Source organism: Ceratotherium simum, chromosome 13, assembly GCF_057802395.1.
Source record: "Ceratotherium simum simum isolate JZ-2026a chromosome 13, ASM5780239v1, whole genome shotgun sequence".
NCBI lineage: Eukaryota > Metazoa > Chordata > Mammalia > Perissodactyla > Rhinocerotidae > Ceratotherium > Ceratotherium simum.
The window spans coordinates 36613487-36632504 of record NC_141912.1 but is presented as its reverse complement, the minus strand read 5'-3'; the positions used below and the strand labels follow the sequence as shown (position 1 = coordinate 36632504).

Here is a 19018-nt window from a genome sequence, read left to right as displayed (position 1 = left end):
GCAGGTTTAGTATGTATTAGTTTGAGATACTCTCTGGCTAAACAGTAACTTTACTAGGTCATTCCCCTCATATCTGCCTGGGCCTCAGAGTACAGTGGACTTTCCTTAAGCAGAAAAGTTCTTGGGCCTCTTCATAATTTTCCCCTTCAAAATGTATGAGTTGTGCAAGAAATATCTACATTCCACACTACAAAGCAAGGGTTATAATGAGAACTTGGTTTCTGAACAGGCAATATTTTCATCTCTTGTTTTATTTTGTTTTTTTAAAGTAAGCTTTTGTGAGAAGTCAAGTCAGAGTAATAAAGAGAGATGGGAGAGTGTGGAGTGGAAACTTCCATTTTTTTCCCCCAAAGTGCAGGGATTGGAGCAGAGGAGGGTCACTCCAGACCCTCACGTCACTCCAGGGGCAAAAGAGCAGACCTGGAACCAAGAAAACGCCAGTAACCTGGAGCCAGGAGCAGGAGAGTGAGTCCCGGGCTCACAGATGAGCCGCAGGCCAGGACTTGAGTGGGAAGAGCTTGAATGGCACCAACGCTGCCTCCCAGCCCCCACGCCTGCGCTGACCAGCACCTGGCAAGGGTTCTCAGTTTCCACGCTGAGGAATGGGAGGGCGGTCCTCCTCTCAGTGTGCCCAGGATGTGCTTTAAAGACACAACCCTCCAGGATGAGGTTCTGTGTTTCCTGGGCTATCTGGACAGACTGAAGAGAAACAAGACCCAGTGCTCCTTCCCTTCCTAAGGAGTTCCAGGGATCTTTTTCGTGGTGGGCGGGAGATTATAGGCAGGGACTGGCCCCAGCGACGAAGTAACCAGAGTCCTGGGAGGCTTCGTGCCCACGACGACCGAGGCACGAGCCGCCACTTCCACCCCAGGGCGGCGGGCGGGTGGCGGCGCGTGCGGGCCGACACTTGCCCCGCCCCGTTACCCCGGGAGACGGCGGCGGTTTGTTTTCAAATCCCGGCGTCTCCCACCGAGCGCCCGTTGTCGCGGGCGGGGGCGCGCGGGGTCGGCCTGGTCGCCTCCGCGCCGCCGCCGGGCCCCTCCAGGCCGCCCGTCCCCCGCCGCCCCGCCGAGGTGGTACGGCCCGGGCCGCGGGGCTGCGCGGCCGCCGAGCCGACTCCAGCGTGGGCGGCCGTCGCGGGGCAGTAGGTGAGACGCCAGAGCCGGGGCGGTGACGGTTCCTCCTGCTGCCGGAGCCGGAGCTGGAGCGGGCCCGGGGCGGGTTTCGGCTGAGGAGATCTGGGAAGGAAAGCTCGACGTAGGGCCCTGCCCAGCGCGGGCCGCCCGCGCCGTGGCCCCGCTGGCTGCAGTTTCCTCGTTGCGCGTCCAGCGCTTGGCTTCTCTCTGATTCCCCACCCCCTCTCCTCCAGGCTCCTTTGCCCCTGGCCGTCCCCTGAGAGACCCTGAAGCTGCTCCCCCCTCCCCTTTCGGTTTGTCCAGGTGGGGCGCGCCGGGCCGGGCCTCAGACCTCCCTCGGCAGTTGGAGAGCCCCCTTGCCCGACGCCAACAGCACGCCCTGCCTCCCCAACCCAGAGTCCATCAGCAACATGCCGGACGTCGAGGAGAAGGTGCCCCTGAAGGACCCTGGCCACACCGAGAGCGGGTCCTGTGAGCCCGAAACATCCGTGCCGACCCAGGAAGACCAGAGCGGCCCCGAGGCGCACCCGCCGCGTAGGTCCAGCCCCCCGACCCCGTCGCCCTCGGGGCTGCTTAGGGGGCCGGCTCAGACGGCTGCCCCGGGCTCCGGTGTCACCGTGAAGGGCCCGGGCGCTGCAGCCCGCAGTTCTCTCTCCTCCCCCTCCCTCTCCTCCTCTTTTGGTTTACCCTTCTCCTTACCTCCTCCCACCCCAATCTCTAGGCCCCCATTGACCAGAAGGTCTTTCTGATTCTGGAGAAGGAAGTGACCCGAGTGTGATTACTTAAATGTGACAGGATTTGAGGCTGAGTCAGTTCAAAACCATCTTCGTTATTCTTCTGTTTTGAATTTGTAGGTGAAGAATAGCTGACACCTGGGGTAAGTTTTAAAGAACCCAAATGATCCCCGACAGCAATTGTGTTCTCTCGGTGCTTGGTTGACTCCAGAAGTAACGCTGCTCTGGGCTCAGGGTCTTTAGCTCTAGTGTAGTAGCTCTTCTTTTATGTTCCTATTGGGGCACGAGGTCTCTTCTCCACTTTAGTAGGACTAATCTCACTGGGACTCATCCTGAAATTCTCTTATAATAATCTTCAGAGAATTGAACCGGTTGTCAATGTGAAGACCTGTCTACATGCAACACGCCTGAGTTAAATTCTTGAAGATTGAAATGGGAAAAATTAGTTCAAGGCCCTGCTTACTGAGTTGAATTACGTTTGTTTCTCTTGTAGCCACATGGGGTCGCTGCTGGCTAACAGAACGGCACCAAAGCGGCAAATTGGGTGCTTTGGAATACTTGAGAGGTGAACCTGATGTGGGGTGAAAGTCAATTGAATACAGTTTAAGTTCTTGAGGTGGCTATTTAAGTGAATCTATAGGTAAAACAACTCTCTGTAAAGTGAATAACCAAATTCCTCTTTAAAAAAACTAAATTTGAAATTTTATATATTAGATGGACTTGGTTAAGTTACTATATGATCTTGAAAATTTCTCTGTCCATGGGTCCTGGGTTTTTAAAATCTACTTTAGTTGCATTTTACCCCTGGAGAAGGAGGTGACCCGAGTGTGATTATGGTGTTATGGTGCTTGTGAGCAACAGCACAATCTTGTCAAAGCAGGCTGTGAACTTTGATTTGTTGTAGTTGGAAAGTGTTTGTGTATATTTCCCTCAGTCCTTCAATAAGTGGCTGTAGCTCAATCTCACTTTGAAAATTTTCTCTTAGTTCTGATTTTGCATTAGTGAATTAGTGGTAGGTCTATTTACATATTTGACTGTGCTCTGCCATTATGCCTGGAACTAAAGACTTAAGAGAAGCTGCAAAAATAAAGGAAACTTCAACTACCCAGGGGCCGGCCCCGTGGTGTAGCAGTTAAGTGCGCGCACGCTCGGCTGCTGGCGGCCCGGGTTTGGATCCCAGGCGTGCACTGATGCACCACTTGTCAGCCCATGCTGTGGCAGCGCCCCATATTAAAAAAAAAAAATTGGAGGAAGATAGGTACGGATGTTAGCTCAGGGCCAGTCTTCCTCAGCAAAAAGAGGAGGATTGGCAGATGTTAGCTCAGGGCTGATCTTCCTCACACAAAAAATTAAATAAATAAATAAAGGGAACTTCAACTACCCACTTAAGGTTCAGTTCACCTTTGTTTACCTAAGCAGAGACTCAATGGCTTTTTGGTAAATTCTACACTTACCTTTTCCCTTGACTTTTTATTTTGAAATATTTCAAATTTGTTGAAAAATGAAAAAAAAAATACAGCGAATGCCCACATTAACATTCTGCCATATTGCTGTCTTTCTCTCCCTATGTATTTTTTCTTTCTTACTGAAAGTAAGTTAGTCGTGACTACCTCTAAAAATTTCATTATGTATCTTCTAAGAACAAAGGCATTCTCCTATATAACCTCTTTTCTACAATAACTTTATTTTTCCTTTTTACATTTTTAAATCTTTTTACTTATGGAAAACTGTATTTACAAAAGTAGAGAGACTAGTATAATGAACCCCCGTTTACTCATCATTCATCTTCAACAATTATCAACTCAAGGCGAATCTTAGTTCATTTATATCCCCTCCACATCTTGGAGCCAAATACTTTTCTGTGAACAAATTAGGAAGCTTCATTGAAAGAGAGTGAGAAAATATAATTTATCGTGTGCAACTTTGTTTTATATACCAAGTAATCATTATAACTGCCATATATGCCTGTTATTTGAGAGTGCTATCAGGTAGGTCTGTATGAAGAACTTAGAACAGTGGTTCCCAAATGCTAGTGCTGGTTTGTGACAAAATTCTTAACAATATTTAGTGAAATGAAATAAAGATATTGTAACGAGTTTTTCCTAAAGCTAAATTGGTTCACTTTAAAGGACAACTCTTTATTCTGACAATATTCCCTTTCTGCATTTTTGGAGGTTAAACTATCCTTTCTTTTATGAAATGACAGTTTTGTTTGCAGTAGAGTAGATCTTTTATTTGTTTGTTTCGCTGTCCATACTTGGCAAAACAAAAAGTTGGCAAATTGTTGTCAGTTGCTCAAGATCTTTTTGGAAATTATTAGTCTGTGAAATCTAAAAATCTGGGAACTATTGATTTAGAAGACCAAGTGACATTGGCAGCATTCAGTACCATCTGTATGGGGAATTTAACTTTCATTAGAGGCAGGAAGAGAAGAGTAGAATCGAATTACCCTTAGATAAATGTTTATTTTTGCAAATCAAATTATTATTTCTTTGCTACTTAATTATTTTACTTTTTAAGAGAGGTTTTAAATCAATTTTACTTTCTGTTTTTTATAAAATAGCTTCTTTGTCCTCTCTTACCCCCATGCTGGAATACTCTGAGAGGCGCTTGTCATGGGGCCTAGAGGTCAGAACACATAAATGACTAGAATAGTTGAATGAGTTTGTGTAAGATCGGTTTGAAGAATCTAAATTTGAGGTCTACTCGGTAGAGTTAATCTCGGAATGAATTAGAAATTCAGATTTGTGTGGGTTCACTGTTGTCTATCATAAGTTTTTTTTTTTTTTTAATTGAGGTATATCTGGCATATAACATTATAGTAGTTTCAGGTGTACACCATAAGTTCTTTCTGTCACAGGTCTGATAGATAGAGTTAACAACGTGTCCAAGCTGAGCAGCAAGATTGGGATGAATCATGATTTCCACATGGAAGAGACAGTTTTACCTCCAAGCAGGTACAGGCTCTTCTGATTTTCCCATTTTATTCATCCTGGCATAGGTATTTAGCACTAATGGCTTCTGACCATATGTGAAGCATTTTTATTTAATAATACAATCAGTCAATTATTTCTCAATAAAACTGGCAAAAAAAGAATACAATCAGTGTTTGAATATAAGCCTTAAGAGGTCTCAACAACTTAAACGGAAGAGTAATAGTATCAGAGGGTCAAGAAGCAAATGTTATTTAACTAGTGAATAAACCAAAACAATTGTTCGAATGTTCACTTTGAGGCCCCAGTTAATAATAAAATATAAATAGTTAGGGTGGATGTCAGATCTTATCTGACAGATGTGGAGGAAGTAGCCTGTAGTAGCTATTGATGGCTCCATAACAAATTACCCCAAAACTTGGCAGCTAAAACAATGTTCATTATCTCACAGTTTCTGTAGGTCAGAAATATGGGCATGGTTTAACTATAGGCATGGTTTTTTTTTTTTTTTTTTTAAAGATTTTATTTATTTATTTTTTTCCCCCCAAAGCCCCAGTAGATAGTTGTATGTCACAGCTGCACATCCTTCTAGTTGCTGTATGTGGGACGCGGCCTCAGCATAGCCGGAGAAGTGGTGTGTCGGTGCGCGCCTGGGATCCGAACCCGGGCCACCAGCAGCGGAGCACGAGCACTTAACCGCTAAGCCACGGGGCCAGCCCTAGGCATGGTTTAACTGGGTGGCTCTGGCTCAAGGTCTCTGATGAGGTTGCAGTCAATCTGTTGACTGTTGGCCAGGGCCTCCCTCAGTTCCTTGCCACAGGGGCCTCTCCATAGGGCAGCTCACAACATGGCAGCTGGCTGCCCTCACTCAGAGTGAGAGAATAAGAGTGCAACAGAGGTGCCCAAGATGGAAACCACAGTCCTTTTGTTATCTAATCTCAGAAGTGACATCCTATCGCCTCTGCTACATTCTGTGTCTCAGGCTACATTCTGTTTGCTAGAAGAGAGTCATTAAACCCAACCCACACTCCAGGAGATGGGATTACAGCAGGGTGTGCAAACTAGGAATCATAGATCTTTGGGGTCGTTTTATCAGCTGCCTACCAGGTAGCGCCTATCATTTACTCTTTTAAATGATCACAGATTAAACAGGCACAGATTAAAAAAATTAATCTTCTAACAGTGGTGTTTTCAACTCTTTTTGACCTGGCTCCATAAATCAGTTTAATTTATGAATCAAGATCAGAACTCTGTTGATAAATAATGCTTCCCCACCCCCATCAAGCTTTATTTTGATTCTTAGTTATATTAACATTGCAACAAATAAATAAGAACCATTCAGTAAGTATGAGATGAATGAATGGCTCTTCTGGTTTATTGGCAGTTAAGTGAGTAAATTGAGTGTCAGATTTTACATTTTAAAACAGTTCAGATTTCCCACCAATAGACAAATAATGTCGGCTTGTGATTAGTTGGCTTCCTTAAATGCTTTTGTTATTTAGCATTTCAGGGAATCTGTTACTAAAGTGCTGTCCTCTGTCACAAGTTGCTCCCCTAGTCTTCATGCTGTGATTTGCCCTTGCCTGGTGCCACCAAGTGTCCATGCCAAGCACAGCTCCTCTGGGAACAGGTTTTCACCAAAACCCAGATCTCCTAGCACCTCTCCCACTGCTGAGATGTTTGCTGCTGGCAGAAGAGGAGGAAAAATGACACAGGGAGGGGCTGGCCCAGTGGTGCAGCGGTTAAATGCACACGTTCCCCTTCGGTGGCCCGGGGTTTGCAGGTTCGGATCCCGGGTGCGGACCGATGCACCGCTTGTCAAACCGTGCTGTGGTGGCATCCCATATAAAGTGGAGGAAGATGGGCACGGATGTTAGCCCCGGGCCAATCTTCCTCACCAAAAAGAGGAGGATTGGGATCAGATGTTAGCTCAGGACTGATCTTCCTCACACACAAAAAAATGAAACAGGGGCCGGCCCCATGGCTTAGCGGTTAAGTGCGCTCGCTCTGCTACTGGCAGCCCGGGTTTGGATCCCCGGCGCGCACCGAGGCACTGCTTGTCCGGACATGCTGAGGCCGCGTCCCACATACAGCAACTAGAAGGATGTGCAACTATGACATACAACTATCTGTTGGGGCTTTGGGGGGAAACAAAAAAAAAGGAGGAGGATTGGCAGTGGATGTTAGCTCAGAGCCGGTCTTCCTCAGCAAAAAGAGGAGGATTAGCATGGATGTTAGCTCGGGGCTGATCTTCCTCACAAAAAAAAAAATGAAACAGGGAGAGCGAGAGTCTGCTAAAGGGGTGGTAGTGAGGGAGTTGGGGGGCCGGTAGAGGAAACGAGAGGGAGAAGTGAAGCAGGGAACTAGTACTGTTCAGAGCTGGGTTTTCAAATAAGGTAATACAAGATTTATATCAGGATTTTTCCTGATATAATTCAACCTTTTGGTTGAAATTGAGTTTGAGGTTACTCATTATAGGCAATTGGCTTTGCTTTGGGCTCATATGATGATGTTAACTACAATTCTAGGTTTCTAAGGGAAATCCCATGTTTGGACATTCATTCATCAGGCATTTATTGAGTCCCTATTATGCGGCAGGCAAAAATGCTGAGTGCTGGGGATAGATATAGATATATAGGTGTAGCTATAGATAAATAAGGCACTGTCTTTGCTGTCAAAAAGCTTTTGCAGGGGAGACCGTTGAATAACAGAAATGACTGATAAGTTCACTCAGCTGTGTGTGTAGTGTTTAACGAGAGAGCTCAGCTGCCTAAGGAGGATCAGAGATTTGTCTATGGAGAAAGGATTTTTGCCTACGAAGACTTGAGTTGAATCTTAGAGGATGAATAGGTGCTTTCCAGGTGGTCTAGGTGGGAGAGAATGCTCCTGGCAGAGGAAACATGTCAGAGACACAGAGTGGTGGTAGAATATGGTATGTTCTTTGTAAGTAGCTTGGTGTGGTTGAGCACAAAGTATTATGAGGCAGGAGGAGATAAATTAGAAAGGGAGGCAGAGCAATATCAGGAAGGGTCATATAAGCCATCTATGTTGCTAGTGATGAGAAGTCCCTAAAGGACTTTAAATGAGCATGACATCATGATCAGAATTGCATCTTAGAAAAAGTATTGATTTTTAGAATGAATTGATGGAGAACAGATTAAAAAGGGACAAGACTGAAGGCAGAGGGACCAGTTAATGGACTATTGCAGTAGTCCAGGTAAGAGATAATGGTAGGAGGGGATGGATTCCAGAGACATTTAAGAAGCAAAATTTATAGAACTTGGAGGAGGATTGGATAAAGCGGATGAGGAGAAAAGAGTTAAGAACAATTCCAGTACACACTAGACCATTACACAGGTTATAGTTGGTTACCTCTGATGATTGAGATCAGTGTGTTGGGAGAGGAACTTTGGCTTTTTGTTTTATTCATCTTCGTATTGCTTGTTTTTTGTTTTACAAGGAGCATGCGTTACTACTGTATTTTTTTTTAAGGGGGGGATGTTTAATTCAAGAAAACCAATAGCTATTTGGCAATGATTAGGTACAGCCTCAGAATTTTCAAATGTTTCTTTTTCTTTTTATTAGTCTATAGGTCAGCGGCATGATTTAAATAAACATACAGAAGAAATTAATTCCTGTAATTTCTTTTTTTTAATTAAGACAATTTTTTTAGAGTAGTTTTAGTTTTAGAGGAAAACGATTGGAAAGTATAGGGAGTTCCCACATACCCCCTTCTTTTCCCGCATACAGTTTCCCTATTATTGACGTCTTGTGTTAGTGTGGTGCATTTGTTACAACTGATGATCTAGTATTAATACATTGTTATTAACTCAAGTCCGTAGTTTATATTGGGGTTTACTTTTTGTGTTTTGTATTCTATGGGTTTTGAAAAATGTGTAGTAACATGTATTCGCCATTACTGTATCATAACACAGTGATTTCACTGCCCTAAAAATCCTCTGTGTTCTACCTATTCATCCTTCTCTCCCTGCTCCCCAAACCTTTGGCAACCACTGATCTTTTTACTGTCTCCATAGGTTTCCAGAATGTCCTATTGTTGGAATCATACAATATGTATGCCATCATACAGTATGTATCGTACGGTATACAAATGTAGCCTTTTCAGATTGGCTTCTTTCACGTAGCAGTATTCGTTTAAGATTCCTCCCTGTCTTTTGGGAGCTTGAAAGCTCCTTTCTTTTTAGTGCTGAATAATCCATTGTCTGGATGTAGCACAGTTTATTTATCCACTCACCTACAGAGTGATATCTTGGTTGCGTCCAAGTTTTGGCAGTTGTGAATAAAGCTACTATAAACCTCTGTATACAGATTTTTGTGTGGACATAAGTTTTCAACTCATTTGAGTAAATACCAAGGAGGACAATTGCTGAATTGTACGCCAAGAGTATGTTTAGTTTTGTAAGAAACCGCCAAACTGTTTTCCAGAGTGGCTGTACCATTTTGCATTCCCACCAGCAATGAAGGAGAGTTCCTGGGGCTCCACATCCTTGTCAGCATTTGGTGTGGTCAGTGTTTTGGATTTTGGTCATTCTAATAAGTGTGCAGCAGTATCTCATTGTTATTTTATTTTATTATTATTATTTTAATTTTATTTATTTATTTTTTCCCCCAAAGCCCCAGTAGATAGTTGTATGTCATAGCTGCACATCCTTCTAAGTTGCTGTATGTGGGACGTGGCCTCAGGATGGCCAGAGAAGTGGTGTGTCAGTGTGCGCCCGGGATCTGAACCCAGGCCGCCAGCACTGGAGCGCGGGCACTTAAACGCTAAGCCATGGGGCCGGCCCTCTCATTGTTATTTTAATCTGCAATTCCCTAATGACATATGAGGTTGAGCGTCTTTTCATATGCTTATTTGCCATCTGTATATCTGCTTTGGTGAGGTGTCTAGATCTTTCCCGTTTTAAAATTGGGTTGTTTTCTTATTGTTGAGTTTTAAGAGTTCTTTGTATATTTTGGATACTGGTCCTTTATCAGATATGTGTTTTGTAAAATGTCTCTGGCTTGTCTTTTCATTCTCTTAACAGTGTCTCTCAGAGAACAGAAGTTTTTAATTTTAATGAAGTCCAGCTTACCAATTTTTTCTTTCATGGATCTTGCTTTTGGTGTTGTATCTAAAAGGTAGTTGCCAAACCCGAGGTCACCTAGATTCTCTCCTATGTTGTCTTCTAGAAGTTTTATGGTTTTAAGTTTTACATTTAGGTCTGTGATCCATTTGTGGAAGGTATAAGTTCTGTCTAGATTCATTTTTTTACAATGTCCAGTTGTTCTAGCACCATTTGTTGAAAAGACTATCCTTTCTAAATTAAATTGCCTTGCTGCTTCTGTTTGTTTTAAGGGAAAAAAAGACTGATCTTTCTGACTTTCATGACTGGCTACGTGGTAGAGCCACTGAGATTGGGAATACAGGAGGAACAGTTTTGGAGGGGGAAGATAGTGAATTCAGTTTTCGACCTGCTGATTTGGAAATATCTATGGATATTCAGGTGTTACCAAAGAAGGAAAATCCTTTCTTAGATTTTAGGAATAGTATAAGAAAATGAAAGATAATTTATTTCATTGCTGTATGTATACATAAATGGAAACTAAGTCACGTATTATCTAGGCTAGATGCAAAATCAGTGCTAAATTAGCTTGGCCTGACCTCTATTCAGGGTCCTTCCTACTGCAGAGGGAGGGCTGCTCTGGAACCATGAGGAGCTCTTCTGAGAGATTTTACTGATGCCCTTGACATCCAGGTCTAACCCCAGCTTGTTCAACTCTGCTGTGGTCCAACACAGTTCCTGGCCTTTCCCCGTCTGTTATGAGAGGTTCGGGGATTCAATCGGAGATGTAAAAAAAACTTTCCACTCCAAACAAATGGACTGAAGGTATATTTTATTATATAGAGGATAGTAAAGGCGATAGTCCGCAAACAGATCCGAATAGGTCAAATAATGAGGGAAAAAACACCAGCTCGACTGGAAAGGGAAAACATCCACATCGGCTGAGATAGCAGCAGATCTGAATAGGTCATATAAGAGGGAAAAACATCACATCGATCAGAAAGGGAAACACCAGATCGACTGAAGGGAAATGACACAAATCAACCAGAAAGAGAAACACCAGGTTGACCGAAAAGAGAACACATCAGATCAATTACTTCACAATAAATCAATTACAACATCCACGCCCCACTGCCGGGAGAGTCCTGTCAATCGACACGGCTGGGCGGGACTCACACGTCCTGGGCAAGGCGTCCCTTCCACAGGTGGAACTCTCACTGGGTCTCAGTCTCCAGCAGTTTATATAAGCAGTTACAGAGTTTACAGAGCAAGCATCTAGTGTTCCCATGCACTAATGGTTATCAGTGGCGTACGTGCACTGAGCCCTGCCCCCCATCTGTCGTCCCAGCCCTGTAGTTGTGTACGTGCATTGTTTACCTTGCTTATCGTCCCAGCCCGGCACAGATGGCCAGTCTGTCACAGGCTGCGGCGCCCGAAAGGCCTTGAAATTTTTACACATTGCAACTATCTCCATGGGAGAAGGGCCAGTTCCCACCACGCAGAAAGCAGCTTTTATATTTCTTTTTGTGCTGGTGGCTGTAGGTCAATGGAGCAGCCAAACATGGCTGTACTCATGTCAAGACACTGTCAGTGTAATGGTCTTTTATCATATCAAATGCTGTTTGTTTGGGGCTTAGGAGAAAATGACCTTACAATAGTTTTTGGATAGAGAAAGTAATTTGCTCGTTTATCCCTCTTACAGTCTGGAAGGCAAGGTCAAGGAGACAATGCACAATGCCTTTTGGGACCATCTTAAAGAGCAACTATCAGCTGCTCCCCCAGACTTCAGTTGTGCTCTTGAACTTCTGAAAGAAATAAAAGAGGTGAGTGACCAACCTTCTAGTTGTAGATGTAAAATTCCTGGACATCCCTAGCTCACTGGAGTATCAGTGGCTAGCAAAGTCTAACTGAACGTGGTCCATGAATCAGCCAGAGTCTAATTAGTAGACACAAATCACACAGTAGTTTCAACAAGGAAGTTTTAATATAAAAATTATTATAACAGAATTGGAGAAACAAGGGCTTTGGGCTAGTAGGAAGCAAAGAGAACTCTGAAGAATACTAGAATATCAGATAGAAGGAGAATCCACTGTACCCCTGTGGCTGAGATAGAACACCCAAGGACTCATTTGAGAGGCCCTGGCTGTGCCCGGGCAAGTTGTGGCCTGTGTGTGCTGCTGACCACTGTGCACTGCAGGAGCTGGGTGCTGGAGCAGTTGCTTGTGCTGCAGGAGCCTGGCACTGGAGTAGCAGCCACTGGCTCTGCTGGAGCCCAGAACTGGAGAAGCTACTCAGGCTGCAGGAGCTGGCTACTGGCGAAGCCACAGAAACTGCAGGAGCCTGCCAAATGGGCACTCCAGAATCAGGAAGAAGAGCTCTGGCGTTTTGCAGTGTCTTTCTAGGATGTGGTGGACACACCCTAAGGTGACCCCCGATGATCCACACCCTGTATAATCCTTTCTCTTTGAGTCCGGATGAGATCTGTAACTTGCCTCTAACCAATAGAATATGGCAAAGGTGATGGGTTGTCACTCCCAGGAATACATTTCATTATGTAAGACTCCGTCTTAGCAGACTGGGGAGAGACTCTCCTGGGGTCTGGAGACTCTGCTGGCCTTGAAGAAGCAAACAGGTATGTTGTGAACTGCCTGTGGAGAGGGCTACATGACAAGGAAATGCGTGTGGCCTCTAGAACCCAAGGGCAACATCCATTCAACAGCCAGAGAGAAGCTGGGGCCCTCAAGTATACAGCTGTAAGGAAATAATGAATTCTGCCAACAATTTGAATGAGCTTGCTAACAGATTCTTCCCCAGTCAAGCTTCCAAATGAGAATGCAGCCTAGCCAACACCTTGATTGCAGCCTTGCGAGACCCTGAACAAAGGAGTCAGTTAAACTGTGCCTGGACTCCTGACCCACAGAAACTGTGAGAGGATAAATGTATATGCTGTTTTAAGCCTCTACATTTATGGTAATTTGTTATGCAGCACAGAAAACTAATTAATAGTGCCCTCTACAACTGAAGCTTAAAATTGTGCCGCCTGGTAAAGGAAGAATGTTTAAAGGACTGACTTCATTTTCTCAGAGCAGAGCAAAGAAGGATGGATTTGGAGCTGAGAGGCAAATTGATAAATGTCACATTCTGTTCCTTTGGCTACTCGGCTTCCCTATGCACCCTTCTACACACATTTGAATTCCTGAAAAGAATCCTATTTCTACCTAATAAGATATAGCTATCTGTCTTACAAGTTCTCATCCTTTCCCCAAAATGAGAAGACTCAGGATCCCAACAGTTGTTGTGTCCATTGCTGTCTGTATTACTTCTCAATATTCAGTCCCATTGAACGTTCTGTTACCTAAAGGCTAAACTGTAAAGTTAACTTCCAACAACCTGTCTATAAAATAATGGAAGAGGGAGAGAGAAGAAGAAAATGGTTAGCATATATAAATAAACACATGCCTCTAACAATCAAAGAGAAAATTTGATTCTGTAGATGTTCATGAGGCTATAGTTGATATCTATGGCTTCCTTCTGCTCTTCATTCCATATTTCCCTTGTCCTCAGCCAGAGCCTCAGCTGGTTGGGGTTCTTTATCTGGTAGAGTGACCCAAACCTTCATTGCCAAAGAGTCGGAGTCCTCAAGCATTTTGCTTTTGCTGTTTGCTGTGGTTTTCCATTAACCTTTATTATTGGGTATGGAAGTACCAAGAGGCACCTCAGAGAATCTTCTCTGTTCCAGTACAGTCCTTTTTGCCCTCATTGTGCAGCAGCAACCCAGGTTCTCCTTGGTACTCGGGATCAGTTACTCTAGCCACTAGAGTAACTCATTTTTTACCCTGTTGGTTCAGTGGTATAAGGAGTCCAAAATGACAGGGTGGCAGTCTCATCTTCTAATTCATTGGAACCAATGCAAACATTCCCCACAAATCAGCAGAGCCCAAAGTTGGTAGGATGGGAAAAGAAAATTCTGCAAGTAGCTTATAAGGTGTAATAGTAAGAGGAACCAGTCCTACTTCCACCTCTTGATCCCTGGGACCATGTATTCTGGCTTTGGAGAACACCAGATAGTGGTCTTTGATTCAAAGCATATATATATATATATGTATTTTTTTGTGTGTGTAGGAGAAGATTTGCCCTTTGCTAACATCTGTTGCCAATCCTTCTTTTTTTTTTTTTTTTGTGAGAAGATCAGCCCTGAGCTAACATCCATGCCAATCCTCCTCTTTTTTTGCTGAGGAAGACTGGCCCTGGGCTAACATCTGTGCCCATCTTCCTCCACTTTTTATAGGATGCTGCCACAGCGTGGCCTGACAAGCGGTGAGTCAGTGCGCACCCGGGATCCGAACCTGGGTCACCAGCAGCGGAGCGCGCACACTTAACCACTACACCACAGGGCCGGCCCCTCCTTCTCCTTTTTTTCTCCCCCACCAAAGCCCCAGTACGTAGTTGTGTATAGTTGTAGGTGGTTGTGGTTCTTCTATATGAGCTGCCGGCACAGCGTGGTTGCTGACAGACGAGTGGTGTGGTTCCGTGTCTAGGAACTGCAACTGGGCGGCTGAAGCGGAGCATGCTGAACGTTAACTGCTAGGCCATCGGCTGGCTCTGATGCAAAGCATATTTTGCGTGTTATAAGACAGAACCTCTTCCTTTCAGGATGTTGTCCCTCAACTAATGCTGTAAGTGAGTCTTCAATAAGCCATTCCACTTTTCAGTTAAGGCCAGTCGATTCTCAGTGGGGGGTACGTGGGTATGAACCTGTTGCTGCACTTCCTTTGCTGTAAAAGGAGTTCCTTGATCAGACGCATTCTATGGGGCATGCCAGGACCCAGGACAGTGGATAAGGCATTCTGTGAGTACACGAATGTTGGTGTTGACAGAAGCATTGCAGACAGGGAAGACAAATCCATATCCAGAATATGTGTCTGTTCCAGTGAGGATGAATCTCTGTTCCCTCCGCAATGGAAGAGGTCCAGACAAGTCATCTGTCACCAGGTGGCTGGCTGATCCTCCCTGAGGAATGCTACTATATTAGGGGCTTACTTGTTTGTGTTTTTTAGGATTTTTTTTTTAATTGTTGTAAAATATATAACAAAATTCTTACCGTTTTAACCATTTTAAGTGTTACAATTCAGTGGCGTTAAGTATATTCACATTGTTGTGCAACCATCACCACTATCCATTTCCAGAATGTTTTCATCTTCCCAAACAGAAACTGTACCCCTTAAACAACAACTCCTCATTCCTCTCTTCCCCCAGTGCCTGGTAACCTCTATTTTATTTTCTGTCTCTATGAATTTGACTCTTCTAGGTACCTCATGTAAGTGGAATCATACAACATTTGTCCTTTTGTGTATGACAAATTTCACTTGAGCATAATGTTTCCAAGGTTCATCCATGTTGTAAGCATGTGACAGAATTTCATTCATTTTTATGGCTGGATACAATTACATTGTATGGATATACCACATTTTGTTTATCCCTTCATCTGTTGATGGGCATTTGTATTTTTTTCACATTTTTGCTATCGTGGGGAGTGCTCCTATATTCATCTGTGTACAAGTTTTTGTTTGAACACTTGTTTTCCATTCTTTTGGGTATATACCCAGGAGTGGAATTGCTGAGTCATATGGTAATTCTATGTTTAATTTATTGAGAAACCACTAAACTGTTTTCCACAATGGCTACACCATTTTACATTCCCACCAGCAAGGTGTGAGGGTTCTAGTTTCTCCACATTTTCACCAGCACTTATTTTCCTTGTTTTTTTTTTTTTAATTTAAATTATAGACATCTTAGTGGGTGTGAAGTAGAATCTCATTGTGGTTTTGATTTGTCTTTCCCTAATGGCTAATGATGTTGAGCATCTTTTTGTGTGCTTGTTGCCCATTTATGTCTTTGGAGAAATGTTTACTTAAGTCCTTTGCCCATTTTTAAATTCAGTTGTCTTTTTGTTATTAAGTTGTAAGAGTTCTTTGAATATTCTGGATGACCCTTGTCAGATAAATGTTTTACAAATATTTTATTTGTTCTGTGGGTAGTCTTTTTAATTTTTTTGGCTGAGGAAGATTTGCCCCGAGCTAACATCTGTTGCCGATCTTCCTCTTTTTGCTTGAGGAAGATTTGCCCTGAGCTAACATCTGTGCCAGCCTTCCTCTATTTTGTATATGGGTTGCTGCCACAGCATGGTTGCTGACGAGTGGTGTAGGTTCGTGCCTGGGATCCGAACTTGGGCCATTGAAGTGGAGCACACCGAACTTAACTACTAGGCCATGGGGCTGACCCCTCAATTTCTTGATCGTGCCCTTTGATACATAAAGGTTTTAATTTTGGTGAAGTCCAATTTATCTAGTCTTTGGTTGCTTCTGCCAAATCCAAGATTGTGGAGATTTACCCCCATGTTTTCTTCTAAGAGTTTCAGAATTTTAGCTCTTATGTTTAAGTCTTTGATCCATTTTGAGTTGACTCCTTTCCCTTTGAATGATCTTGGCATTGTTTTCAAAAATCATTTCGCCATATATCCAGGTTTTACTTCTTGACTCTCTATTCTTTTAGTCTGTGTGTCTGTCCTATACCAGTATATACATGGTCTCTTATGGGCCGTTTTCATCTGATGACAGATTGCTGTGGTGCATGTCCAATCTTATGGCTAGGCAGGTCAGACGACACCTAGTTCCTCATGGGAAGCTCAGGCCACGTGGTTACTTGATGTCCTATGGTTAGATGTTTACTTTCTTCCAAGGCCCAGGAGCAAGACAGAAACTGTTTCTCAAAAGGCAAATAGTTATCTGTAGAAGAGGGCACAGATTTGCTCCAAAATCCTAGAGGTCTGTGCTGTGGTGTTCCTATTGGTGATTGGCAGAGGCTCTATACAGTATCCTTAATAGCTATAGACACTACAGGTATCATTGAATTTGCTGGATCATAAGGCCCAAACGGTAGAACAGCTTGTACAGCAGCCTGAACTTGCTGCAGAGCCTACTCGTGCCTCTGTTTCCCACTTGAAATTGGCAACCTCGTGAGTGACTCTAAATGGGTGTTGCAGTAGCAAACTCAAATGTGGTGTATGTTGCCTTGAAAATCCAAAAGGCCTACAGGTGTTGTGCCTCTTTTTTCATGGTGAGTGGTTTAAGATATAGGAACTTGTCTTTCACTTTGGAGGGGATAGCTTGACAAGTCTAGACCACTGAAGCTCTAGCAACTTCGCTGAGGTGATGGGCTGCTGAATCTTTGTGGGGATTATCTGCCATCCTCTAGTTTGCGTGTTTTTCTAAGGCATCTAAAGTACTTGCTACTTCCTGCTTATCAGATCCAGTGGACGTGTGTCCATTTGAGTTCAAACCTCACTCATGGTACCTATTTTGTATCAGTCAGAGTCCCAGCAGGAGAAAGAAACCAGATAGTAAATTGAACAAGAGAAGCTGCAGTGCTGCAGGAGCTTGCTGAGGAGGAGCACACCAGAGCCAGGGAGGAAGACCTCTTCCTCTTGCAGTATCTCTTGAGCACCCTCTACTAACAAAACTTAACATTGTACTAGCCAGCAAAGGAAAAATATTTGAAGGGCCTAGCTCTGTTTTCACAGAGTAGGCACAGACGGTGGACTTGGAACTGAGTCTCCAAATTGATAAACTGGCATAGTTTACCATTTAAATAGATAGTATGGAGCAACTTTCATTTTATTTAAGATGAAGCTAAACAGTTGGGATCTTGCTATGACAACACAGTATTCCGTTCAGTTAAACAAGTGTTCCTTGAACCCCATCCCTCACCCCTCCCGTGTTCTATATGTTACAGAGTCACAGAGATAAATAAGAGAGTCTCTGTTCACAGGGAACTTATATTTTTGGGTTAATAGGCTATTTCCAGTGACTCTTAACAGTTCCTTTGTCGACTTCATCCTTTCCCTGGGAAGTAAAATATTCTCAAAAATGCCTGCTCTTTAAAATGAAGAGCACCTCATCACCATGTGATGGTGTGTATTTTACATTTGTTGTACCTTGCATTTCTTTTTATCACACTCCTTGATTTTATTCATCTCTTTATTTCATTCTGCCTAGAAAATGATATACTATTGTTGTAGTTGATCCCCTGAAGCCTTAAACTATGATTGGCATCTAAACAAAGATAAATAATATTCTATAGGAAATTTAGGGACCCGACTTCTTGATCCTTAAAAGACATAGGCTGGGATGTCTTTGGCTGAAGGGGTTGTCCATTAGAGAAATTTGGGGCTCTAAACAGAATGCAATTCCTTCTTTGACTTTCTTTCCTGAGCAGATCTTGTTATCACTGCTGTTACCACGCCAGAACCGCCTAAGAAGTGAGATTGAAGAAGCTCTGGACGTGGACCTCCTCAAGCAGGAAGCAGAGCGTGGGGCCCTAAATGTTCCTCATCTGTCTAAGTATATTCTCAACATGATGGCTTTGCTGTGTGCGCCAGTTCGAGATGAAGCAGTGCAGAAGCTAGAGAACATTACAGATCCTGTTCGGTTACTGAGGTGTGAAACTTGACTGCTGTCCCCTGAAACGTGCCTCGGTCCCTGGGCCAGGAAAAGCTGGGCAAGACACTGGATGATTGCCCCTGTCGTGGATGGCTGTTCCCTGTTGAAGACCTGACTAACTCCTCTTTTCTCCTCTCTGGCCAGTTAGCTTTTCTTTTCCAAAGATGGCCTTGCAGGGCCCTCTGGTTATCCTTAGATTGATTGGGCCCCTATATAACATCCCACCTTAGAACATTAGAGTACATAATTTTTTCTTCCAAGGAGTTCAAACATCCCTTTCCCAGGTTTTCTTGTTGCAGTTCATGCAGTGTGAAGGGACAGGGATGGGAGGTTATCCTTATTTTATAGCTATAGAAACCAAGGCCCAAAAAGTTACAAAAAAAACAAAAAACAAAAAAAGTGATCTGGGGGCCGGCCCGGTGGCGCAAGCAGTTAAGTGTCTGCGCTCCGCTGCGGCAGCCCAGGGGTCGCTGGTTCAGATCCTGGGCGCGCACCGACGCGCTGCTTGGCAAGCCATGCTGTGGCGGCATCCCATATAAAGTGGAGGAAGAAGGGCACGGATGTTAGCCCAGGGCCAGTCTTCCTCAGCAAAAAAAGAGGAAGATTGGCAGATGTTAGCACAGGGCTGATCTCCTCACAAAAAAAAAAAAAAAA

At 43.8% G+C, this 19018-nt stretch overlaps 1 protein-coding gene across 8 annotated transcripts in view; it reads left to right on the top strand.

Annotated features, from left to right (window-relative positions):
* The first annotated feature begins 1068 nt into the window (after positions 1-1068).
* TCP11 (t-complex 11) overlaps positions 1069-19018 on the top strand; it is a 33687-nt gene continuing 15737 nt past the window's right edge. For 3 of the 8 annotated variants that reach the window (XM_087438483.1, XM_087438488.1, XM_087438487.1), the window contains exons 1-4: positions 1476-1670; positions 4731-4827; positions 11569-11689; positions 18141-18361. In XM_087438483.1, the coding sequence (XP_087294609.1) occupies positions 1547-1670; positions 4731-4827; positions 11569-11689; positions 18141-18361 (563 nt within the window). In that variant the 5' untranslated portion in view covers positions 1476-1546. Of the gene's footprint in view, positions 1149-1475; positions 1671-1863; positions 2014-2363; positions 2511-4730; positions 4828-11568; positions 11690-18140; positions 18362-19018 lie in introns of those variants that run through there. The other 5 variants (XM_004424237.3, XM_087438486.1, XM_087438484.1 and 2 more) reach the window with 5 other exon arrangements.